Source organism: Ursus americanus, chromosome 12 (genome assembly GCF_024610735.1).
Source record: "Ursus americanus isolate L20-20 chromosome 12, mUrsAme1.1.p, whole genome shotgun sequence".
NCBI classification, from domain to species: Eukaryota; Metazoa; Chordata; class Mammalia; order Carnivora; family Ursidae; genus Ursus; species Ursus americanus.
Genome location: NC_142138.1, coordinates 28,455,682 through 28,483,086, shown reverse-complemented (window position 1 = coordinate 28,483,086; position 27,405 = coordinate 28,455,682). Strand labels below are relative to the sequence as shown.

The 27,405-nt window shown below is 32.3% G+C and overlaps 1 protein-coding gene across 1 annotated transcript in view; it reads left to right on the top strand.

Moving 5' to 3' along the window:
- Positions 1 to 27,405, top strand: part of LRRIQ3 (leucine rich repeats and IQ motif containing 3) — a 172,677-nt gene that overhangs the window by 110,413 nt on the left and 34,859 nt on the right. Inside the window, exon 6 of the mRNA XM_045802018.2 lies at positions 3,620 to 3,749. Within this exon, the coding sequence (XP_045657974.2) occupies positions 3,620 to 3,749 (130 nt within the window). The remainder of the gene's footprint in view (positions 1 to 3,619; positions 3,750 to 27,405) is intronic.

The window sequence follows — 27,405 nt, the reverse complement described above, 5'->3', positions numbered from 1 at the left end:
TTGATTGATTGCTCCAGTCTATTGAAAATATTTAAAATTTCTGTCTCGAGTTAACTGATTTTGTTCTTTTGCCACCTCACCTAAAAATGTCGTAAACATTTCCTTTGTATTATTCAAATCTTTTGTATAAATATTGATCATGATAGGGCTAAGAACAAGTCTGCTTATGACATTAGAGATCTCACTTCAGGCTGCATCATTTTATGAATCCTCACTCTTTTTCACGTGATGACTCAACATCTCTAATCTCCATCTAATAATGTTGTCTTTCCAAAGTTCTGAAAACATTTATCTGAATATATTACTGAAATTAAGGTTTATCATATTGAGGATGTTTGAACCTGAATTAATTTTGACCCTGTTAAAAATGAAATTATATCTGGTGTATTCATTTGTTAACTTATATTGCTTCCTCTTCTAAATGCTAACAAACATCCTTAAAACTATTTTCTAAAATTATTGAGGAACAGTGTTAAGGCTTAAGGTATTTCAGTTAATAGAATATACTTTCTGTTACTGAGAACAAGATATTTATTAGATTATCCTCAGTCTTCTGATAACTTTTCCTTCTCCATGATTTTGAATATGTGGGCACATTCTTTTCTTTTCTTTTCCTTCTTGTACTGTGTACACAGAGAAGCCCAGTTTCTTTACCTTGGTAGCTTGTGTAAGTCTCAGTTCACTTAGGGCTTTAGATGCTCACTGTCATATATGCAAGCTTTCTCATGGATTCTTCTTTCTGTAGTAGATTCTTCTTTTTTAAAAGCCAAGTGATGACAAGGAATGGCATGTGGATGTGTGAAAAAGGATAAGTGGTAGAATGGAAGAAAATATATTTCTGAAAGGAACTAACTAGCCGTGCATTTAATTTTTAAATAGAATAACATATTACAAATGTAAGTTTTCAATATCTAATTTTTTAAAAGATTTTATTCATTTATTTGACAGAGAGAGAGAGGGAGCACAAACATGGGGAGCTGGAGGCAGAGGGAGAGAGAGAAGCAGGCTCCCTGCTGAGCAGGAAGCCCGATGCAGGGCTCCATCCCAGGACCCTGGGACCATGACCTGAGCTGAAAGCAGACTCTTAACTGACTGAGCTACCAAGGCTCCCCTTCAATATCTAATTTTTAAATTTCATGATTCTATAAATTAATTTTATTTGTGATAGAGATTGTATACTCATATTCGGCTGATACACACTTATTTTAAAAATTTCCTTTATTCTTTCACGGGAAGGCAAAGGAATTTGTATTAGTAGAAACAGATTGCTGAACATATCCTTACATTCTAAAGGGTCCATTTCTATGGTTGAAATAGAATTTGGGATGATTTTTAATGTATGATGAATTGCACTGTTAGTAGAGAGAGACAGTAGCTATAAAAATGGAGCAAAATATATAGAAGTAAGAAAACACAAGAATGATGATGCAGAGGACTAATTGAAGAGGACTGATAGATGAATTTGGGGTTGAAAAAGCATTTAGAATTGTTTGTTAAATATTTGATTGCAGAACAGTAGTCTACATTAGTTTTGTCATACTTTGTTTAATAGAAAGAACTGAGCCCAAATGAAAATAGAAGGAATATTATTTAAAATAATGTTATATTTTGATAATGTGTTAATATTGTGTTGTTATAATTAATCTTGACAAACTTTAGAAAAAAATTAATATAAAGAGAATGTATAAGCTCAGAAGTAACTGCTTATTTGTCTTTCTAGCAAAAACTAGTATTTTTGTCATGCAAAGAATGGAAAGAAATTATGTAAAAATTGACTAGTGAAGGATTTTGGGTAAAGAAAAATAACTGAGATTCATTCCAGGACTACATAATACCTAGTACCTATCATGAGCACTAAAAAATTCTTTCACAATGAGTCATCGCATAAAGACAAATTGTTTTCAATAAATTATATGTGAGAATATCACATATAAAATTTAAAAGAAACTCAAGGATATTTAGTTAAATTCATCTGTTTTGTGCATTATAGGAATTTGGGCAGAAAAATTGTAAATATAGGGCACCAGGACATATATCCAAGTGTCTTTCCTAAGTTGTAGAATAAAGGAGGTTTGGACAAATGGGCAGGTCAAGGTAGAGGAAATACAATGATAAGTCTTTTATCTCAAAATCCTATCTGCTATAACATATTAGAGAGTTTATGTGACTCTCCTCTTCTTGGACGAAGATGGTGCTACTCACCAAAACCAGAAATAAGTTGTAATAGGTTGGGGGAAAGATAGGACTTAAATTCAATTGAATATGAGATGTCTGTGAGATTTTCCACGGTGAAAGAGCACAGCTCGTAGTTATTAATGAGTACTACATAAAAAGCAAATACCTCAGAAAGGAATACTATTGAAGATACATATTTGTGAGTCTTCAGAATTTAGGCCAGTGGAACTCATCAAGAAAAAGCATAATATCCTGGGAGTGTTTCTCAAAATACAAATGTGTATCGCCTCCCAAAATTCTCAATTTTTCTCTGTGACATAATGTGGTAGCCTACCAATATCTGCCCTTTTCTTCTTTCTTGGTAAGAAACCCCAAATTTTACTCCAGGCAGCAAAGTACCTACCAAAAAAGCTGCCCCTTTGTCACTAAGAGTGGTCAATAAGATATAAACAGAAGTTACTGGAAGGACCTCTGGAAAAGTACCTTAAGACACATGGCCTGTGCACTTTTGTCATTTTACCCTTTTCCTCCATCTTGTTGACTGAAATACTGACATGGTGTGTAGAGCTCTAGTACCTGTCTTGACTCATGAGTAAACCTTGAGGATAGAAACCATATAGAGGGTAAGACAGAGATGATAAATTTTGAAAGAGCCTGGGTTCCTGTTGACCTGATGGATCCTTTGTACCATGCTGGATAGACTGTGAAGACAAAGACAGACAACACATTATTGTTATTATTTTTATTAGATTATTAAAACATTATTAAATTAATTACTAAATTATTGATTATTAAAATTTTTATTAAAACATTCCCATCCAATTTACAGACATTATATAGTTTACATCTAATAGTGCCCCCAACTCTCCACCAAGTTCCTTTTCAATATTCTACTTGTTATTCCTTACCAGATCCATTTGTACTTATAAGATTTGTGATAATTCTGGTCCCATTTCTCTTTCTTTCTATGTTACTATCTTTTCTAGTATTCTGTAAAATAGTTTTGTCTACCCTTTCTTAACCGAAACCTTTCTTCGGCTTTCTGGGCAACACCATCTTGCTTCTCTTTGTTTATTCCTTATTTTTCTTCCCCAGTGATTTTTGTTTGGTTTGGTTTGGTTTGGTTTGGTTTGGTTTGGTTTGGTTTGGTTTGGTTTGGTTTGGTCATGGCACCCTCCTGACAGGTCCCTTTTCCCCTCAATCTCCCTTCAAGTATGGTCCAAAGTATATAATTAACTCTTAGTAGAAGGACAGTTTATTAAAATACACAATGGAGCTCTTTACAGCTTTTTCCTAACTCTGCCTATCTCACAGATTTTTCTTGGTCTTTTAAAAAAAAATCAATCATGGTAGTGTATAATAAATGTGAGAGTTCTTTGAGAACTCTAAAACCTATATAACAGACATTATCATGGTTGTCATTGCTTTTATTTTGTTTCCACAGAGTATATATTCTCCTGTTTATTTAAAAAATTCTGGAGAACAGAGAAAACATGTTTCTTCTATTATGTATGAATTAAAAACAAAAGAAATTGGTATAAAATCAAAAAAATCAAGACATCTCATTCAAAAAGGTTAGTTATATGAATTTTTAAATTATATGTATGAACATATTTTGATGAACAGTAAATTCATTAGAAATTGGGCATGTTAATTTTGAACTATAAATATAAGATACTGTGAAATATATGTTGAGATGTCTAGTTAAAATATCCATATCTCATTTAATAATTTATAAATGTACATATTCAATAAGTTGTGTCATGGATATCAATGACTGGATTTTGAGCATAAGGTGGGAATTAAGAGAAATAGGTGTTAGCAGGAACCATATTGAATTGATAGCTTTGTTGCTTTATGGCTTTGTCAGCATGGTTCCTCTTTCAGGAAATCTGTCAAGTATCAGATTAATTAATATAAATAATTTCAGTTAACTAATGATATTAAATTTCCTTCAGGCTTTGAACATAATTGTTTTGTCAATAAAAATAATTTTATCTTATGTTAATAAGATTTTGGTTATCAAATATATACTTGTTTTTTGTTTCTGCAGAATTTTTTCTGATAAAATTTTATGTATGATCAATGGCATTCTTTACCTCTTTCACAGAAAAATCATATAATCATTTTTATTAAATTATTTGAAAGAATTATCAATTTTCTTTTTTCTTTTTCTTTTTTTCTCTCTTTTTTTTTCTTTTTTTAAAGATTTTTATTTATTTATTTGACAGAGAGAGACAGCCAGCGAGAGAGGGAACACAGGCAGGGGGAGTGGGAGAGGAAGAAGCAGGCTCCCAGCAGAGGAGCCTGATATGGGGCTGGATCCCAGGACTCTGGGATCACGCCCTGAGACGAGTAGACGCTTAACACTGAGCCACCCAGGTGCCCCTAATTATCAATTTTCTCAAGGTTTTCTCTTAAACCTTTTAAAATTATTGTGATATAAACACTTACCCTGACACGTACCCTCTTAACAGACCTTTAGGTGCATAATGCAGTATTGTTAACCACAGTCATAATGTTGCACAGCAAATCTCTAGAACTTTTTTATCTTGTATGACTGAAATTTTATGCCCATTGAACACCGCCTCATTTCTCTTTCTCTAACCTTTTAATTCTTAAATATTCAAATCTTTCTTTTTAAAAAAACTCACGATGGTGTCTTTATCCCCTTTTATTTTCTTTATATATGAACTGATTCATACTTTGTCTATCTCTACCGGTTCCTTATCTGTCAGTAGCTTTTGTTATTTTATCAATTATCCGTTAGTTTCATGTGCTGTATATACATTTCATAAAGCTCTACATTGTTATTTAAAAGTAATTTTATTTATATCCAGTTATTTAACTCCTAGATTCATAAACAAAAATGAAATGATGGAAAAATAGTGATTCCATGCACCATAGCTCTACACTTAATCTTCCTGATACCCCAAGACAATATTATTTAATAATTTTAACTAACTTCTTCTGCTGTTTACTTTTATATTTCCAAGTAACATGCCTATTCTGCTAAAATGTCTTTTTTTTTTAGTTTTAGATATTATTTATAAATTTCCACTGTGAAAGATGGAAATTTAATTATCTTAATTATAATTAAGATATAATTATATATATAACACTTATATATCCCCTCCTCTATTCTCCCCATAGAATTTTATCACCACTATTTGGGGGTTAATTAATATTTACTGTTTTAATTGTTATGGCTGTGTACATATTGTTCACAACTGAGCCACACAATACATCAGGATATGTTTGCTTTTTTTATACTATTTTTTTGAAACCTTGTTTGAAAATCTCATACCATTCAAACCACCACTCTCCCCAAGCACACCCACACACATATATTTTTTTTCCATGAAATTTCTGCTCGAACCTTTCATTTTACTGATTTAATTAGGACTGTTTACTCTCTAAACCTACTCTTAGATTATCCATCTTGGTGTACATCTCTTCAACTGTGATCCTGAGAATTCATTTGTCTCCATGCTATGTAGGGAATCTAAGTTCCAGAATTCTATATCTTGGTCTGACTTGGTTTATTTTTTTATTTTAGTACAGTACCTTCTCTATTAGTTGACTGAGAAATTATATATAGGAGGTAAATTTTTTAAAACCTTGAAAGCCTAAACATACCATTATGCTACGCTTATATTTGGTTGATGATTTGCCTACCTAGAGCTTCTTTCAGAATTTTTTCAGAATTGGTTTATCATCTAACTTCCAGTGTTTCCTTATGGAGAAGTCCATTGCCATTTAGTTCTCAGTCTGATATATATGAATGTCTGTTTATTGTTTTTCCCTTCTGACTGGAAACTTCTAGCATTTTCTTTTTATACCAGGTATTCTGCAATTTCACAGTGATTTGTCTCATAAATATTTGCTTGCTTAGCTGTATTGTTTTCTATTCAATTTATTGTAGTTATTCAATCTGAAAATTTATATACATCAGTTCTGGGTATTTCTCTTGTATTTTTATGGTAATATATATAACATAAAACTTAACCATTTTAAGCATTTTTAACTGTACATTAAGTATGTTTATATTGTGCAGCCATCATGACCATCCATCTGTGGAACCTCTTCATCTTCGTTCTTCAATTGAAACTGTGTGCGCATTACACATTAACTCCCAATCCTCCCCCACCCCCAACTTCTGAAACCACTATTCCATTTCTCCCTAGAATTTGATTACTCTAGATATTTCATATAAGTGGAATCATACAGTATTTGTCCTTTTGTGACTGGCTTATTTTATTTAGTATAATGTCTTTAAAGTTGATTTATGTGGAAGCATGTCACATTTATTTTTCCTTTTTAAGATTTAATAATACATATTCCATTGCAGTCAACCTTTGAACAACATAGCCTTGAACTGTGCAGGCTCACTTACGCAGATTTATTTTTTATAAATACTAGTACTGTAAATATGTTTTCTCTTCCTTATGATTTTCTTAATAACATTTTTTTCTAGCTTACTTTACTGTAAGCATACAGTATATCATACATATAACATACTAAATATGTGTTAATTGACTATTTATGTTAACAGTAAGACTTTTGGTCCAGTGGTAAGCCATTAGTAGTTAAGTCTCTGGGGAGCCAAAAGTTATACATGGACCTTCAGCTGTGGAAGGGTGTAGTGCCCCTAATCCCTGTATTTTTCATGAGTCAACTGTATGTTTTGTTTATCCAAACCAACACTTGAGTGGCTTCTATATTTTAGCCATTGTGAATGATGCTGCTATGAACATGGGTGTACAGATATCTCTTTGAGACCCTGCTTTCAGTTATTTTGAGTGTATAGCCAGAAGTGGAATTGCTGGATCATATGATAATTTTATTTTTAATGTTTTGAAGAATCATCATACTGTTTGCTACAGCAGCTGTACCATTCTACATTCCCAGCAACAGTGCACAAGGGTTCTAATTTCTACACATCCTAACACTTGTTATTTTCTTTTCTTCTTTTTTTTAATGGTAGCCATTCTAATGGGTGTGAGGTCATATCCCATTGTGCTTTTGTTTTGCATTTCCCTAATGATTAGTGACACTGAGCATATTTTCATGTGCTTACTGGCCATATGTATATCTTCTTTGTAGAAATATTTATTTAAGTCATTTATTGTCCATTTCCTATTGTAGTGTTTGCTTTTTTGTTGCTCTTGAATTGCAGGATTTATTTATATATTCTAGATCTCAATCTCTTATAAATGTATGATTTGCAAATATATTCTCCTATTCTATGGGTTGCCTTTTTACTTTGTTGATAGTGCCCTTTGATGCACAGAAGTTTTTAATCTATTTGGGGTTAAATTTTTGTTTGTTGTGTAAAGTACTAATCCAACTTTACCTTTTTGCACATGGAATCCAGTTTTTTGAGCATCACTTTTTTGTTTTTTGTTTTTTGAGAGAGAGAAAGACGGCATGTGCCTGGAGGTGGGAGGGGAAGAGGGAGGCAGATAATCTTAAGCAGGATCCACGCACAGTGCAGAGCCAGATGTGGGGCTCAGTCTCAGCTACCCTGTGGTCATGATCTGAGACAAAATCAAGAGTCGGACACTTACCCAACTGAGCCACCCAGGCGTCCTTGAGCACCATTTGTTGAAAAGACTATCTATCCTTTCCCTATTAAATCATCTTGATATTCATTTTGAGAATCATTTGATCCTATATGCAAGCATTTACTTCTGGGCTTCTATTCTATTCCATTCATCTATATGTCTGTTTTTATATCAGACCCACACTATCGTGATTACTACAGTTTTGTAATAAGTTTGAAAATGATGAGGTGTGAGAACTACAATTTTCTTCTTTTTTGGGATTATTTTGGCTCTTTGGGTTCTCTTGAAATTTTATATGAATTTTAGGATGGATTTTTCTATTTCTGCTAAAATGCCATTGGGATTTTTATAAGGAGTACATTGAACTTGTAGATTACTAAAAATTGAGTAGTAGTTTAGCAATATTAAGTCTTGTAGTCCAAACATAGGTCGTTTTTCCATTTATTTCTGTTAATTTCTTTCAGCAACATATTGTGGGTTTCTGTCTTTCACACCCTTAGTTAAGTTTATTCTAAGTATTTTATTCTTCTTGATACTATTATAAATTAAATTATTTTCTTAATTTCCTTTTTTGGATCCCTCATTGTTTATGTATAGAAACACAAATGATGTTTGTATGTTGGTTTTATGTCCTGTAACTTTGTTGAATTTTTCTATTCTAACAGGTGTGTGTGTGTGTGTGTGTGTGTGTGTGTGTGTGTGTGATGTATTTTCTACATGTAAAATCATGTTCCTATCAACAGAAATAATTTTACTTCTTTCTTTCCAATTTTCATGTCTTTTAGTTCTTTTTCTTGCCTAAAGGTTTGGTTAGGACTTCTAGTACTATATTAAATACAAGTGCAAAAGTGGGCATCTGTCTTATTCATGATGTTAGAAAAAAATTTTCAGTGTTTTACCATTTAATAAGATGTTAGCTATGTGGGGTTTTTTTTCTTATATGACTTTTATTAGATGGAGGTAGTTTCTTTCAATTCTTTTTTATCGTGTTTTTATCATCAAAGGGTTTTGAATTTTTGTCAAAATATTTTTTTTCTAAATTGATTGAGATGGTCATGTTGTTTTTTCCTTCATTCTATTAATGTATATTACATTGATTGATTGTTATATGTTGTATCACTTCTTGCATTCCAGGAATTAATCCCCCTTAATCCTGGTATACAGTCTTTTTAATATGCTGCTTAATTGAGTTTGTTAATAGTTTCTTGAGTATTTTTACACAGTATTCATAAAGGATATTGGTTTTCTTTTCTTATAGTTTGTTTGTATGGCTTTAGTATCAAGATAATGTAGCCTCATAGGAGTAAGGAGGTATTCTCTCATTTTCAATTTTTTGGAGGAGTTTGAGAAGGATTGTTTTTACTTCTTGCCCAGTAAAGTCATTTGGTCTTTTACTTTATGTGTTGGGAAGGTTTTGATTACTGATTCAATCTCCTTATGAGTTATAGATCTATTCAGACTTTCTGTTTCTTCATGATTCAGTGTTAGTAGGTTGTGTATTTCTAGGAATTTGTCTATTTCATCTAAGTTATACAATTTATTTTCATACATTTATTCGCAGTATTTTTATAACCCTTTTTATTTTTGTAAAATCATAATAATGTCCCCTTTTTCACTTCGGATTTTAGTTTTTTGAGCCTTAGCTCTTTTTTTCTTATCTTTCTAGCTGAAGTTTTATCAATTTTGTTTATATTTTTGAAGAACCAAACCTTGTGTTCATTGATTTTCTGTGTTGTTTTTATAACTTACTTTGTTTATCTCCTCTCTGATATTTATTATTTTCTTTCTTCTCCTAGCTTAATTTAGTTTATTCTTTTTCCAGTTCCATAAAATTTAAAGTTAAGCTGTTTATTTGATACTGTTCTTCTTTTATAATGTAATCATTTATAACCATACACTTGCCTCTTAACACTGAATTTGCTGTATCCCAGAAATTTTAGCATATTCTATTTTATTTTCATTTGTCTCAAGATATTTTATAATTTCCATTGTGACTCCTCTTTTTGCCTCATTGGCTATTTAAGAGTGTGCCATTTAATTTCTACATATTTGTGAATTTTCCAGTTTTCCTTATGTTATTGATTTTTATTTTCATGCCATTGTGATCAGAAAATATACTTGGAATAGTTTCAGTATTTTTAAATTTATTAAGATTTGTTTTATGGCCTAAAATATTGCATATCCTACATAATGTTCCATGTGTACTTGAGAAAAAATGTATATTCTTCTATTGTTGGTAGTATTTTGTATATGTCTATTAGGTCCAATTTGTCTATAATGTTGTTCACGTCCTCTGCTTACTTATTGATCTTGTCTCTGGTTGTTCTATCCAATGTTGAAAATGAGGTATTGAAGTCTACTACTATTATTGTAGAAATGTTTATTTGTCTTCAGTCTGTAAAAGTTTATATTATTTATTTTTTTCCTCTGATTTTTGGTGGATGTGTGTTTATAATTACTCCATCTTCTTAATGAATTGGCCCTTTTATTATATAATGCCCTTTTTGTCTCTACTCAAGGTCTACTGGTTTGAATGCTGATCTCATCTAAAATATAACTTTATGAACACATCTAGAATAATGTTTGGCCAGATATCTGGGTACCATGGTTTAACCAAGTTACCATATAAAGTTAATTATCACAGAGGTTTACTAAATATAGAATTCTCAGTTGAAAGGTTTTTTTGTTTTAATTTCAACATTTAAAAAAATATCCTCCTACTGCCTTCTGGCTTGCAAAGTTTCTGCTGATATATCTGCAAATTATTGAAAACCCCTTGTATGTAATGAATCACTTTTCTCTTGTTGCCTTCAAGATTCTTTCTTTGTCTTTGTCTTTTGACAGTTTCTTTATAATGTCTCTCAATGTGGGTCTCATTTTGCTTATCCTACTTGGCATTTATAGAGCTGCTTTGATTTGTAAATGTATGTGTTTCCTCAAATTTGGGAGGTTCAGCTATTATTTCTTCAAATAACATATCTGTTCCTTACTTTCTTCTCCTGGGACTCCCATAATGCATATTTTGATCCATTTGGTAGTATGCCATAAGTTCCTTATTCCCTGTTCACTTTTCTTCATTCTCTTTTCTTTTTGTTCCCCAGACTCTATTATTTCAAAAGATCATCTTCAATTTTGCTGACTTTTTTCTTTTTTTTACTTGTACTGTTGAACTGCTAGTGAGTTTTTCAATTCAGTTATTTTATTTTTCTGATCCTAAATTTGTTTAATTCTTTTAAATAATTTCTGTCTCTTTATCGATATTCTTATTTTGGTTATATATTGTTTTCCTTATTTCTTTTCATTATTTGCCCATGTTTTTCTTTGTCTCTTTGAGTGTATTTAAAACAGTTGTTGTAAAGTTTTTGTCTAACACGAAAAGATGTTAACATCACTAATCATCTGGGAACTGCAAATCAAAACTACAATGAGGTATCACATCACACCTGTCAGAATGGCTAAAATCAACAACACAAGAAACAACAAAAGGTTGGGGAGGATGTGGAGAAAAAGGAACCCTCATGCACTGTTGGTAGGAATGCAAACTGGTGCAGCCACTGTAGAAAACAGTGTGGAGGTTCCTCAAAAAATTAAAAATAGAACTATCATATTATCCAGTAATTCTGCTATTGGGCATTTACCCAAAGAATATGAAAGGACTAATACGAAATGTATATGCACCCCTATGTTTATTGCAGCATTATTTTCAATAACCAAATTATGGAAGTAGCCCAAGATAAATGGATAAAGAAGATACGTATATATACAAATATACATACCGTGGAACATTACTTAGCCATAAAAAAGAATGAAATCTTGCCATTTGCTGCAGTGTGGATGGTGGTAGAGAGAATAATGCTAAGCAAAATAAGCAAAGACAAATACCATATGCTTTCACTCATTTGTGGAATTTAAGAAACAAAACACATGAACAACAACAAAAAAAGAGGAAAGAGACAAACCAAAAAGCAGACTCTTATCTAGATGGTTACCAGAGGAGAGGTGGGCGGGAGGATGAATGGAATAGATGAAGGGGATTAAGAGTACTTATCTTGGGGCGTCTGGGTGGCACAGTTGGTTAAAGCGTTCAACTCTTGGTTTCAGCTCAGGTCTTGATCTCAGGGTAGTGAGATAGAGCCCTGCATTTGGCTCAGTGCTCAGTGTAGAGTCCGCTTAAGACACACTCTCCTCTCCTTCTGCCCCTCCCCACCCTGTTCTCTCTCTCTCTCTCTCTCAAACAAATAAATAAATCTTTTTAAAAAAAAGTACTTATCTTGATGAACACCAAATAATGTATAAAACTGTTGAATCACTATAGTGTACATCTGAAACTAATATAACATGATATGTTAACTATACTGGAATTAAAATAAAAATTTAAAAATAAATAAAGTTTTTATCTAGTTAGTTTGATATGTATGTTCAGGGATAGTTTTGGGGGATTTAGTTTCTTCAAATGGACCTTGTTTCCCTATTTGTTTTCTCTGCTTTGTGATTGTTGAAAATTGGACATTTGTAAAATAGCTACTTCTTTGAATCTTTGCTGACTTGCATGGAAGACTTTCACTATTTAGCCAACCCCTAAGCCTTGAGACAGCTTAGGGTAACAGCTTAACATCTCCTTAGGTCTTTTCTGGACAAACATCCCCTCTGGGTCAGTGTGTGTATGGTTTTCTTTTCTTTCGGTTTTCCCCAGGTTCCTTTAAATGCCTTAATTTCTCAGAGACTCTGCCCGGTTTCATTTTGGGGACTTAGATTTTCTTTTCTATTTCTCTGTCCTCAGTTTTCTCCCAGGAGTCTGTGGATCTGCAATTCCCCTGCAGTTTTATGTATCATTACTGCCTTCAGTGGTTTTCAACCTGATATCTAAACTATATTGCCATTCCTCTCCTGAGGATTTGAGTCAGGTGAGAGACAAACCAGTCCTTTAGGAGCCCAGAAACAAACTTGAACATTCCAAACAGGTTTTATTCTGTGCTTTCCATCCTAAGGGAGAGAAACTAAAAATGGGCTGCTTCTTCCTGACTGTGCTACACCACACTGGTGAGAAGGTAGGGAAGAGCAACTAGAAATGCCACAAAATTTCTTACTGTTTTGATTGTGACTTTTTCTTATTTCGGTGTTTACCTAGTTGCTGTAAATCTTTTATTCATTTCTAGAGCTCCTTTAAAGTTATGTTAGTCAGTCTGTAGTTATTTATTTGATGTTTCCAAGGGAGAATAAGGATGCGAGCCTAGTCTGCCATCTTGCTGATACATTATTCTTGTATTTATTTCATCATTTTCTCCATTGCGTAGTCTCTTTCTATGACTCCTATTATTCAGGTGGACCCCTTGGACTGATTGTCTTTCTTACTACTTAACCCTTATTTCCCCATCTCTTTTTATATTTGTTCTCTTTTCTGGGGTGTTTACTTAATTTTATCCTCTACTTTTTTTTTAAACTATGTAATCAAATTTCTAAGAATAATGATATTTTGGATTCATAGATGCAATATCTTCTCTACATCTTGGAGGATATTAATATCATATAATTTGTGTGTGTGTGTGTGGTTGGTTCTTCTCCATGGTATCTTCTCCTATTCCCCTAAGTTACTTTCTTCTTAACAGCTTTTGTGAAAAATGCTGCTAATCCTTGTTTGTTTGCTCATATTTAAGATTAAGGTTCTGAAATGCTACTTGGAAACTCTGTTCATAAATGTGTTTGGGTTTTATTGACGTGTAAGCATTAAGTTAGAATTATTTAGTGGGGTCCAGTCTCTTTATTCAGAGACCTGTAATATGGGGTTTCTTCAGAAGACTCTTCCAATACTTTGCCTGTGATATGTGAGCAACTGCTGTTGTTCTCAACGTGGTATGAGGCTTTTCATTTCATCTTCCAATTTAAAGCCATCCCGCCTCTGCATCCTTAGCTGTACCTAGTGCCCTTGAGTCCATAATTTTTCTGTTTTAACTTCTCCAGAGGGTGAATCTTTAGTCTCCTTTAAGAGCAAATGGATAAAAGAGTCACCTGGTTATGTGTGGTTGCCAAAGGATCTGTTGATCTAATTATGTTTTTCAAAGAATTTTTTAAACTATGTTTCAAATTCCCCACCTTTTTTAGTGTTCTGCATTGTGAATCGGCTTTCTTCTTTGCTTGTCTACATCAAACCTTAATATTCAACTTCATAGTGGCTGGTTGTCAGTTACCCTTCATCCATGTGCTTCTAGCTTCCAGATGATTTTTGGTGTCACTGATGCTTTCTTTCTCATTATCTTTGAATTTTTTTTTTAAATTTTCCTTTTTGATCATGGCACTGGGGTGCAAAGAGGGAGCAAAAAAAATGTGTTTACGTTTTTTAAAACTTTCTGTTTAATCTGAAGTCTATATTGATACTTTAAATTGAGCTGACTTTAAATTGAGCCATATTTTATATTAAATATATAGAAGGAGGGAAAAGTTGGAACAAGAGAAGGAGGAAATAGGGAGTTTTGGGACACCTATCCTGTTCCAGGCAAAGGATGACTGAACACTTAGAAACCATCATTCATAAATCATACTGAGTCCTGATTGATTTCCCTCTCAAGTGAATATTTTGTGCAACCACAACCAATGTATTGTAAAAATTAAAATGTCTTGGCCATCCCAGTGCTAGATGATGTCACATTGTAACAATTTAATTTATTATTAATGTTTTACAATGAGGAAAGTGAGTTTAAAGAGCCACAATAACTTATCTGAGGTCACATAATCCAAAAGTGACAGAGCTGGAACTATTTCTAGGTTAAGTTTCCTCAATCAAAGTCTAGTGTCCGTTCTGTTTCACAACGATGCCTCCTGAGAACTGTAAATGTTTCACTATGTAATAATTAAATTATGTGCATGGGAATATGGTTGTATTAGATTAAGCTATCTGAACCTATAAATTTAATAAAATCTCTCATTCCTGTGTCATTCCAAATATTATGGAACCACCCATTTTACAAAAAATTCTATTATTTTCCACTTATTTTTAATATTTCTGATGTGTAAAAAAGCTATAGAAATTGAAGAGTATCTTATTTATCTAAAATCATTATAATTAAAGAAATAGAGTAAAAATAACATTTTCCTATATTTCTTTCATTTAAATCATAACCAATTACCTTGTACTTGCTTTAATAAAATGGTTAATTTAAAAAGCAGCCAGAAATTGTATTGATGTTCTTAGAAAGATTTCACCAGGGAGGGGGGGCATGAATTTTTATCGATTCGGGATAAAAAAATTATTTCAATTTTTTATTGAGTAACATTTTCTGTTTCTTTTCAATCATTGGATTTTTCTATTTAGACTTATCCTAATCCATTTGATCAAGTTTTACATAATAGCATATATTCAAATTCATAAAGCATGGGAAATACCTTTTCCTGTTCCATCCTATTTCCTCATAAAGGATGAGAAATAGCTCTCCTTCCTTCAATACAGTTTTTCCTTTTAGAATAATTAGTATAATTTCTTTATCTGATCATACTAAAAAATAGGCTCAGCATACCTTATTTTGGAAGATTATGAAGTTTGGCAGTCTCCTCCTTCTACCATTTAGTTACTATTAAGTAATAACACTGTGTTTGAGATGCATACACCTTCTGGACTCATTTCCTCTAAATTGAAAGATGAGCAATGCTGGGAGTACTGAGTGGGTAAGAGTGCTGTGACAGTCCCATAAGAAGCAACCTCTTTTAACTTTAATGATTGTCATAAGGAGAATTATTTTCCATCCTGGCTTCTACCTATTCTTTGGGGTTTGTTAAAACCTACATATGATAATGCATAAGTCCATTAGATCAAACTTTTCATTGTTATTCAAATATTCCATTTTTGAACAGAGTACAATATTCTATTTTTGTTGATTTTCCCTTTGTCTACTTAACTAAGAATTAAGGGAAAGCTATTAATATATTCTGCTATAATTGTGGATTCATTGGCTTCTCCTGAATTCTATCAAATTTTGTTTTCTGCATTTTGAGGTAATTTTATTAACTACCTATATGATTATAATTAGTATATATTCTTGGTGAGTTGAACCTTTTATCATTATGTATTTACTTGCTTTATCTCTAATAATGCCTCTTCTCATGCTCAATTTTGTCTGACATTAGTATAGCTGCACCAGCTATATTTTAAACTTTTTCTAGTATGTTTTTCCATCCTTTTACTTTTGACTTTTTGCTTTATACATTCATCATGAAAATAGAAAAATAGTTGGGCCAGTTTATTTAGTCCATTTATATTTATTACATTTATTAAGAGAGTTGGGCCTGTTTCTTTCTTTTTTTTTTCCAGTTTGTTCTGCCCTTTGTTTTCTTTTTTCTTGTTTTTTCAAAATTGGTATCTATATTTCCTCCCCTTTGATTTTTCATTTTGAAATAATTTCAAATCATTAAAAAAAGGTACAGAAGTTACACACTATTCCTAAATACCCTTACCTGTTCCATAAATGGTATCATCTTAAATAATCATTGTACAATTATTAAAACTAGGAAGTTAACATTGATACAATACTATTAACTTATCTATGGACCATATTTATGTTTTGTCAATTGTCTAATATCATTTTTCTTGTCCAGGATCCACTCCTACTGTCATCTAGGTTATAATGATGTCATCATGTATATACTCCTTCTGTTTATTTGGTTTTAACTTTTAGGTTTTTTTTTTAAGAAAAAGCAAATCTTACCAAGTTATGCAGTCAACCTTACTTTCTATATCATTTGCAACATCTCCTAGATTCATTTCTCATCTCATTTCACCTCACTTTCCTTCAGAAGGGTTAATGTGAAGCGATAGTAGAATACCTTTTTTAACCTTTTATCCCAAGGACTATATTTACCATCACATTTGAACAATTAGTTGGCAAAATTTCAGTCTATGTTCAAAATTATTTTCTTTCAATATTCAAAAAATATTATTTTATTGTTTTCTTGCATTCATTATTGCTGTTGAGAAGTTTGATGTCATTTAATTCTTTTTCCTTTAAAAGCTTTCGTTTTTATTTTTTATTTATTTTTTTAAGATTTATGTATTGACTGAGCACAGAGCCGATGTGAGACTAGATCTCATGGCCCTGAGATCATGACCTGAGCCGAAACCAAGAGTTGGATGCTTAACCTAGTGAGCCACCTGGATTCCACCCCACCCATTAGAAGCTTTTAAATTTGTTTCTCTTTGGTATCTGAATATGTATACTTAATATGTATACATATACTAATTTGATAAAATTAATTTAAAATAAAAAGAATAGACTATTCAACTGTATTATATACTAGCTGAAAAGTCTTCAAATAAAAGAATAGAGAGTGTTTATTGAATTTGAACATGGGAAGTCAGAATTTGACAAAGACCAAGTTCAACAAAGTGGCAGAGACAGGAACCATGCTGGCAAAGGTTAAAAGTGAATGAAAGTAATGAAGTGAAGACATTAGCAAATTTTATTTTTGGCGGGAGTTTTACAATATATGGCCTTCATGTTCATAATAATCTCAAGACACTGAAAGAAAGAAATTAACCTTCTGAATAACAGAATTTTTAAATTATGGTCCAAAGACATTTTTAGTATTATGAATATCTTATTATATTTATAATTTTAAAATTGATCATCGATATATGATATACAAAGGAATATTGTAATTAGTATTTGAATAATCAAAACATTATTTCTAAAGTTAATCCTGGATATCAGAAAGTTTACAAAATATAGGTTGTTAAGTAGGGGAAAGAAAGTTTGGTAAAAAGCAGATAGGCAATTACTCTTCTCTCCTTTTAAGGTAAAGAGAATTTGAATGAATGTCTACACGTTAATATTTTTCAAAGTGGTACAGTCTGCTAATAGGCATCGAGCTCCTACTAGGCCAGAAGTGCCTTCATTAACCAGAGCATGAATGTGAGCAATTACTGCCTCGTAATATGGGTCATCACTAAAAGGACCTATCCCTAGATACAATTTCTCTGATTCTTAATTCTTTTTTTCCTTTGGTCACAAATCCAAATTAGAGGAAATTTAAGAATGTGATAAAATAATTAATGTCTCTTTGTTCCCCCAAATGCAGATATGAACCCACATTCATTTTATTTATAATTTCAAGGGGTACATGAGTCCACTAAGCCCTATTCATGGTCCTTAAATTAGTTTACAAAAACAAGAATCACATAATTTAGTTTACAACTAAGTTTTTATGATGCCTCCAGAATCTCCAGAAAAAGTCTGCCCTGGTCGGTAATTGTTCTGGTATCATCAATTACACATCTTGTTTATTTTAATATCTTCAAACCTTGAGCAATTCCTAAGCCTTAGGCACTGCGTAAAATTCCTTTGAGGCGTATGTAATGTGCAGTGATTCTGAAAGAATATAAATTAGTCTGAGTGCTGTTCATATCACCTGTTACCATAATCCCAACTTTAAGATATCATTCTCTAATATTAATATTCATGCATATAAATATAATGTGGATAAGCAAGCTTTCCATAGCCATCCTATATAATTTTTAAATGTTTAATTAAAAATAGCATTAAATTATGTCATGATATGGTTTTTCTGATCTTTAAATTGTTACTATAAGGTCAGCCAGAATAATTCATAATTCATATAGTACTGAGCATTGCAACTCCTACATGGTGCCATATTTCCCCATTTACTTTCTCAGCAGGACATTTCAAAGTGGCAAAATTTTAAAATATTTTTCAGAAAACAAATACACTAATGAATGAAGGACCCAGGGCTATTTATACCATGACTATATGTCTCAGTATTGTCCTTGAAAGTCTCAGTTAGTGCCTGTTATCCTGGTGTAATTATTAATAATAGTGTCTCTCAGTCTTAAACATGTCTCAATTTGAGTGATTTTATGATTATGCAAGTTATGTGCTATCCTCACTTTCTTTCATCCACAAGCCAATTTAACATGAATGAATTCTCAAATTAGACTCACACAAATCAGAGATCTTATCCCAGTATCAAACTTTACTAATAATTTCAAGGATACAAATAATCAAGAGGCTTAAATAAAGCAGAGAGAGATCTGGAATATCAAGGGTGGCTTTGCAGGTTCTTTCTTCCCCTGAAAAACAAGCACCTATGGCTCAGCAAAATAGATGAAATGTTTAGTGAGGTTTATGGGTTTACCTCACACTGAGAGGCAAGTGTTTACATTATGAAATATTTCTGTTTTTTATTTCAGAGAGTTGTATAGTTTATATGACATTCTCTGGAGAGTGTAACCTCATAGATTTTGGTTTATTTAATATAAGCAATGCTTTAGCCAGGCACCATCGTGCTAAAGGCATTCAATAGATAAGGTCTTTTCCTCCTAGAAATTATCATTTGTCCGTTTTTTCTGGAGTTTCTGTTGACATGGGGATTATATTAGATTGCCTGCCTTCTTTCCTTTCCTAGAGGCATCCACTTTATAAACAATGAATGGATCACTGTCCAGATGCTTTACCTCTTTACTCTCACCCTTACAACAGGTTTTGAAATTTAGAGAGTATGTTATTATACTTCTTTTTTAACTACATTTCAGGTTATTACTACATTTTATTTTTATCAGCTCTAGGCATTCAAAATCCAACAATAAATAAGGCATATAAAACCCTACCTTCATAGAGCTAATATATTAAGTGGTAAGGATGATATTACATGTTTCAGTGGAACTTCTCTAAGATTATGAAGATCAAAGCCTTATCTGTAACTTGTGAGTAAGGATAGGTATTACATTGTTGCATTTATATTGTCAAATAAATCAATCAAATTATACATGGCAGCTCAACTGCTGAGTGCTTTGGTTGTTAATATTATCCAAAATTTCTGTCTTATCAATTATTAGCTTATTATAAATAGTTGCTTTATCTTTTACTTAAGTTAAACCTATTATCCCTTCCAGTTTTTATTTTATAATGCCTAACCAATTTTTTTCTTTATGAAAATGATATATTGCTGTAGGTCAGATATTTTAGAGATACATGATGCTTTATGAATGCCTATTCTATCTTATATTTTAAGAGATCTTTTTCAGTTTTAGAAATTAAGCATGTAAATTTCTTGATTGATACAGAAAGGATATGGCATACCGGACAGACATTGTAATTCTAAAAGTGTGTATCATATTAGTGTTTTTTTAACTCTTTGTAGGAAGTGTAGCTGGAAGATGGGCCAGTCCTCTACAGTTATTTCAGAACAGCATTTATATTTCAGATACAGTTATGAAGAAGTAAATCCAGATCTTTTATAAGAAGTGCCAGCTGTTATATAAAAGATATTTCTGAGAACAAAAATGCTATTTCCTATTCAGAATATAGGGTCAAAGGTTTAATTATTTGAGGGTCATTATATCAAAGTGCCTGTGATCAGATTTATACAATCTTTAGTTATTTTATCTCATTACGTACTTTGTCTTGCTCTAAATCCACTTATGAGTCTGAAATGAAGACTCTAAAGCGGATTTTATGGTTTCCTTTGAAACACATTACATTTTCTGCCTCCAACATTTTTCTTTCAAATTCATCCAATTTATCATATCTTGCTGATTTCAATCCACTTGTGCTTTAGGCAATTTTAACAGTGCTTTTTTTTTTTTTTCTTTTCTCCTAAATTGTTTGCTAGAATGACTGAATTTTAGTCCAGGATATAAAATAGTATGAACTAAATTACTTCAGATGAGCAATTAGAGCATACTCATGCATATAAAACTAGAAGTCTTTCTTTCCAGATTTAAAATTAAAAGCAAACAAACAAAAATGTACTTTTATATCAGTATAATAGTTCAGATTTCTTTTATAATATTTTTAATATCCTTACTAAGAACAGAGGGGGAGAATGTTAAATTCAATAAAAGTAAGTATAACTTGATGGAAAAAAATAGCCTTGGAGTCAATTATATTTGAATTTATTTTCCAATTCTAAGCAACAATGCCATATATTCCATATACTCCCCTGCAATGCCCAGCTTCCCATACAGGAAGGTAGTAATTATGTGATCATTTCTATCCATTTGACTGTGAGCAAAAGTGAAACATCACCTCAGAGTGAAAGTAATTAAGAGCATCATTTTCTTCCTCTGCCAAGTAGATCTTGGAGGCCATTTGTTCCCTTAGCATATCTGCAAGGTTCTACTGACACACATTGGTTCTTAGATGAGAAATAGATAAGTCTTTACTGTGCTGAACTACTGAGATTACAGGGTTTACATGTGGTAGAAGTTAAGATTAATTATGGTAGTAAATACAGAAATTGGTACCTAACAAACACCTTAAATATGGTCTCATCTTAGTGATCAGATGAGAAAACTGATGGCCATTTTCAGTCCAAATATCAGTCCAGTTTCTGTAATAGCAAAACATTTCCCTGTAATAACTTGAAAGGCAAACAACATGTATAGCTAGTGGCTATACAGGAAGAAATTGAAAAACAGTATTAATTCTGTGTGTTGGTTGTACTGGACTGTTTGGCAAGTTACCCTATAGAAAAGAAGAGCTCAGCAAAGTAGCTGGTTTTCAAGGCAAAATAAAAGAGAATGGAGAATTCAGAAATTTAGAGCCCTTAACCTTCAGAAAAGTTGTCTGCTTGTATAATCCCAAATAGTAAAACATGAAATTTAATAAGGCCTTGAGACAAAGGCCCAAACCTGTTAGTTGAAAATGATGAGTCAGGACAGAGTTTAGATTAGGTGTGTGGGCTTCCCACCTATTGTTCTAGATAGCTTCATAGTAACTTACATTAAATTGCTAGAGCAAGAGAGACTGGAAGAAAGCAAGAAAAAAAGTAGATCTAAGTACTACATACGACTTCAAAATAATTTTGAATGTGATTACTGGCACATGGAACTGATAGAAGAAAATAGGTAAGGTAGCTCTGATAAAAAGACAAGACAAAACAAAACAACTGTACCCATGTCTAAATTTTATCCAAAAAGTTATTATAAGGATCTCTCAAATAAAAAACATTCCTGAAATAAAGACAGACTATATATATATATGTGTGTGTGTGTGTGTGTGTGTGTATATATGTATATATATGTGTGTGTGTGTGTGTATATATATATATATATATATATATATATATATATATATATATAATCCAATTAATTACTATCTTAACATCAACAATAATGGAAATTAGAGTTATTTGACATAATTTGTACTTAGCAATCCCCTAGAGGCTTCATGATTACACCTTACCACCACATTCCTAAAGGCCTACTTACAGCAGTGTGTTTCCCCCCTACATCATTGACACTATCAAAAAAAAAAAAATTATAAGACATGCTAAAAGGCAAAGAAACACAACTTGAAGAGACAGGGCAGACATCAGAACAAGACTCAGATATGGCATGTGTGTTGCAATTATTAGACCAGGAATTTAAAACAACTATCATTTATGTGCTAAGGCCTCTAATGGAAAAAGTAGACAGCATGAAAGACATGATGGCCAGTATAAACAGACACATGGAAATTCCAAGAAAGAGCCAAAAACAAATACTAGAAATAAAAAATACTGTAACAGAAATGAAGACTACCTTTCATGGGCTTATTAGAAGACAGAGCAGACTTCAGACCACAGAAAATGTATGAGCATGAAGAGGTGCATTACATAATGACAAAGGGTTATTTCTCCAAGAAGACATAACATCCCTTAACATTTATGTGTCTAACAACAGGGCATCAAAATACATGAGGCAAAAACTGATAGAACAGCAAGAAGAAATAGATTAATACACTATAATATTTGGAGGCTTCACACCTCTTCATCAGAAAAGAACAGATCCAGCAGGCAGAAAATTTGTAAGGACACAGTTGAACCCAAAACACCATCAATCAATGGGGTATAATGGACATCTATAGACTACTTCATGTAACAGCGGAGTACACATTCTTCTTAAGCTCACGTGGAACATTCACCAAGGTAGACCACATTATGGGTCATTAAGCACACTGTAATAAATGTAAAAGAATAACAATCATACAATATCTCCTTTAGACCACAAAGGAATGAAACTAGATACCAACAAGAGAAAGATAGCTGAAAAATCACAAAATACTTAGAAATTAAACAAAACACATCTAAGTAACATATGAGCCAATGAAGAAACCTCAAGAGAAATTTTTAAATATTTAAATGAAAACACAACTTATAAAAATTATCACATTCAGCAAAAGCAGTGCTTAGGGGAAATTTATAGCATTGAATGAATATTTTAGAAAAAGAGAAGAATCTAAAAGTATAATGTAGGTTTCCACCTTAAGAAATAGGAAAATAGGACAAATTAAATCCAAACTAAGCGGAAGAGCAGAAATCAATGAACTTGAAAATGGGAAATAGAGAAAATCAGCAAAACTTTGGAAATATATATGAAAGTGATAAACCTCAAGAAGGTCTAATTAAGAAAAAGAGGGAGGACACAGTTTACCAATATCAGAAATTAAAGAGGGGCTATCACTTCAGATGCCATGGACATTAAAAGGATAATAAATGAATACTCTGAACAACTCTATGACCACAGATTTGACAACTAATACGAAACAAATTCCTGAAAGACACAATCTGCAAAAATTCACAGAAGAGGTAGACAGTCTAATAGGCTTATATCTAAACAAATTGAATAACTAATACACTTCCAAGTCAGAAAGCAGCAGACCTAGATAGGCATACTTGTCAATTCTATGAAATATTTAAGGAGGAAATTATACTAATTCTCTGCAATCTCTTTCAGAAGATAGAAGCAAAGGGAACATTTCTAAACTCTTTCTATGATGACAAAATTAATAAGAAAACCAGAAAAAAAGACATTAAAAGGAAATAAAACTACAGACCAATATATCTCATGGACATAGATGTAAAAATTCTCAACAAAATATTACCAAATATAATCCAAGGTTGTATCAAAAGAAATATAACCATGACCATGTGGTATGCCAGGTATACAAACCTTGTTCAATATTCAAAAATCAATTAACATAATCCGTTACATCAATAGGCTGAGAAAAAAAAAACACATGATTATATCAATAGGTGCAGAAAAAGCACTTGACAATTCAACACATATTCAGGATAAAAACTTTAGTAATAGAGGGGATCTTTCTCAATTTGGGAGAACAAAAATAGCTAACTTCATACTTAATAGTGAGAAACTAGAAACTTTCCTAAAAATATCAGAAGTAAGGCAAGGAAGTCCCCTCTCACCACTGCTTTTCAACATCATACTGGAAGTCCTAGCTAATGCAATAATGTAAGAAAAGGAAATAAGGGGTATACAGATTTGAAAAGAAGAGATAAAATTTTGCAGGTAACAATCAAATGTGAGAAAATAAAAAAACAACAAACATCAGGCTGGCAGTCCTAGTTAATACAATAAAAAAAAGAAGTCGAGGAAGAACTAAATAAATAGAGAGAAATACCATGTTCATTGAGAGGAAGACACGATATTATCAAGATCCCAAATTTATCTACAGATTCAATACAATCCAGTCATGATCTCAGCAAGTTACATTGTGCATATTGATGAACCGATTCTAAATTATGGAGAGGCAAAAGACCCAGAATAGCCAACAAAATATTGGAGAAGTACAGTCATCAATTGTGACAAATTTACCATTCTGGTGGGAGATGTCAATAGCAGGGACAAGGGTGCATATGTTGGGACAGGGGATACATAGGAACTCTCTGTAACTTTCCACTCAATTTTGCTGTGAACCTAAAATTGCTCTAAAAAATGAGATTTATTAATTAAGAAACACACACCAAAAAAAGCTTAAAATTCAGTGCTCTTTAGTCACTCTTAATCACAGGGCAATGCAACCATCATGACTACCTAATTCAGGATCATTTTCATCATCACTAAAAGAAAACTGGTACCCACCAGCAGTAACTTCCTGTTCCTTCCTCTTCTTAGCCCCTGGTAATCACAAACCTACATTATGTCTCTACGGATTTGCCTCTTCTGGACATTCATATAACTGTAATCATAAAATATGAAGTCTTTTGTGTCTTTCTTTCACTAGCATAAAGTTGGCAAAGATCATGTTTCAGTATTTCCTTCCTTTTTATGGATGAATAATCTTTATTATATGCACATAACACATTTGATATATCTATCAGTTGATGGACTTTTCCCCAATATTTGGGCTATTATAAATAGTACTTTTTTGTTATACAAGTTATTATGCGGACATATGTTTTTAATTCTCTTGGTTTTATAGCTAGGAGTGGAATTGATGGATCACATGGTAACTCTATGTTTAACATTTTGATAACCTACCAAATTGTTTTTAAAAGTGGCTGTATCATTTTATAGCCAGCAATGTACGGAAATCAGCAATGTATGAGAGTTCTAATTTCTCCTAATTCTCACCAACACTTGATACTATATGTCTTTTTCATTATAGCCATATACGTTGGTGTGAAATGGAATCTCACTGAATTTTTATTTGCATTCCCTTGATGACCCTTTAGACATTATGCACTTATTGGCTATTTACATATCTTCTTTTGACTAATTTATATCCAAATACTTTGTCATTTTATTACTGGTATATTTTTCTTTTTTATTATTAACTTGTAAGATATTTATGTGTTCTGGATACAAGCCTCTTGGCAAATATGTGATTTGCATATATTTACTCTCATTCTGTGAGCTGTCTTTTCACTTTCTTGATGGTACCATTTGAAGCACAAACTTTTTTGTTTTATATTTGGTGTAATCCCATCTTTCTCTCTCCTTCTCTTCTCTCTCTCTCTCTGCCTTCCTTATTCCTCTCTTTGCTTCCCTTCCCACCTACCTTTAGTATTACTGGCTTGTATTTTTGGTATCATATTTAAGAAATCATTGCCTAAGCCAAAGTTACGAAGAATTACACCCATGTTTTCTTCCAAGAGATACATAGATTTAATTCATACATTAGATTTATGATCCAATTGAGTTTATTTTTGCATTTGGGTCATAGGCAAAATGTGTGTGATGGGGGAGTCCAACATCATTCTTTTGAATGACATATTTAGTTGGCCTAGCACCATTTGTTGAAAGGACTATTTATTCCTCATTGAATTTTTTTTGGCACTCGTCAAAAATCTGTTGACCATAAACGGGCTTATTTCTGGACTCTCAATTCTATTACATTGATGCAAATATCTATCTTTATGCCAGTATCACTCTGTCTTAGTTACTATAGCTTTGTAGAAAGTTTTCAAATGAGGAAATGCAAGTCTTCCAACTTTTTCAAGATTGTTTTGCCTATTTGGAATCTCTTGCAATTCCATATGGATTTTAAGATCAGCTTCCATTTGTCAAAAAAAGTCATTGGGATTTTAATAGGGATTGTTTGAATCTATAGATTTCTTTGGGTAGCATTTGCCATTCTAAACATTTTAAGTCTCACAATTCAAGAATATAGTGTTCTTTCCATTTATTTAGATTCTTATTTCAACAGTGTTTTTTTGTTATTTTTATTTTTAGTTTCAGTATACAAGTCTTGTACTTTTACTAAACTTACTCCTAAACATTTTTATTCTTTTTGATGCTATTATAAATGGAATTGTTTTCTTAAATTCTTTTTGAATTGTTCATTGCTAATGTGTAGAAATACAGTTGATTTTTAAATTGATATTATATGTCCTACAATTCTTGCTTAAATATATTAGTTCTAATAGTTTTTATTGTATTACTTAGATTTTCTATGGAGAACATCACCTCATCTACAAACGGACAAATTTTACTTCTTCCTTAGTAATATAATGCTTTTTATTTCTTTTTCTTGCTGAAATAAAAGAACTTCTTGGCTAGAACCTCCAGCACAATTTTGAATGAAGTGGCAAGAACAGACATCTTTGTCTTGTTCCTAATCTTAGGGAGAAAGTATTCACTATTAAGTAGGATGTTAGGTATGGGATTTTTATAGATGCTCTTTACTGGATTGAAGCAGTTCTTTCTATTCTGAATTTGTTGAATCATGGCAGGGTTTTGGAATTTATCAACTACTCTTTCTCCTTCAACTGAGATGATCAGGTAGTTTTTATCCTTTATTCTATTGATTTGGTATACTACATTAATTTTTGGATGTTAACCATGCAGTCCTGAGGGGCACCTGGGTGGCTCAGTTGTTAAGCTCCTGCCTTCGGCTCAGGGCATGATCCCGGCGTTCTGGGATCGAGCCCCACATCGGGCTCCTCTGCTGGGAGCCTGCTTCTTCCTCTCCCACTCCCCCTGCTTGTGTTCCCTCTCTCGCTGGCTGTCTCTCTCTCTCTCTCTCAAATAAATAAATAAAATCTTTTTTAAAAAAACAAACCATGCAGTCCTGAGATAAATTCAACTTGGTTATGATGTATAATACTTTATTATATGGCTAGGTTCAGGTCACTAGTATTTTGTCAAGCAGTTTTGTGTTTATATTCATAAGGGATATTGGTCTGTAGATTTCTTTTGTTATCTTTGGCTTTGGTGTCAGGATAATAATACTAGCCTCATAGAATGAGTTGAAGTGCTTCCTCCAATTTGGGGGGGAGGTATTGGGGGAAGAGTTTGTGAAGAATTGGTATGAATTCCTTAAAGTTTGGTATAATTCACCAGTGGAGCCATCTGTAGTTGCTTGAATGATGTTCCCAAATATGTCAGGATCTAATCACTGGAATCTATAAATCTTGCCTTATTTGGAAAAAGAGTTTT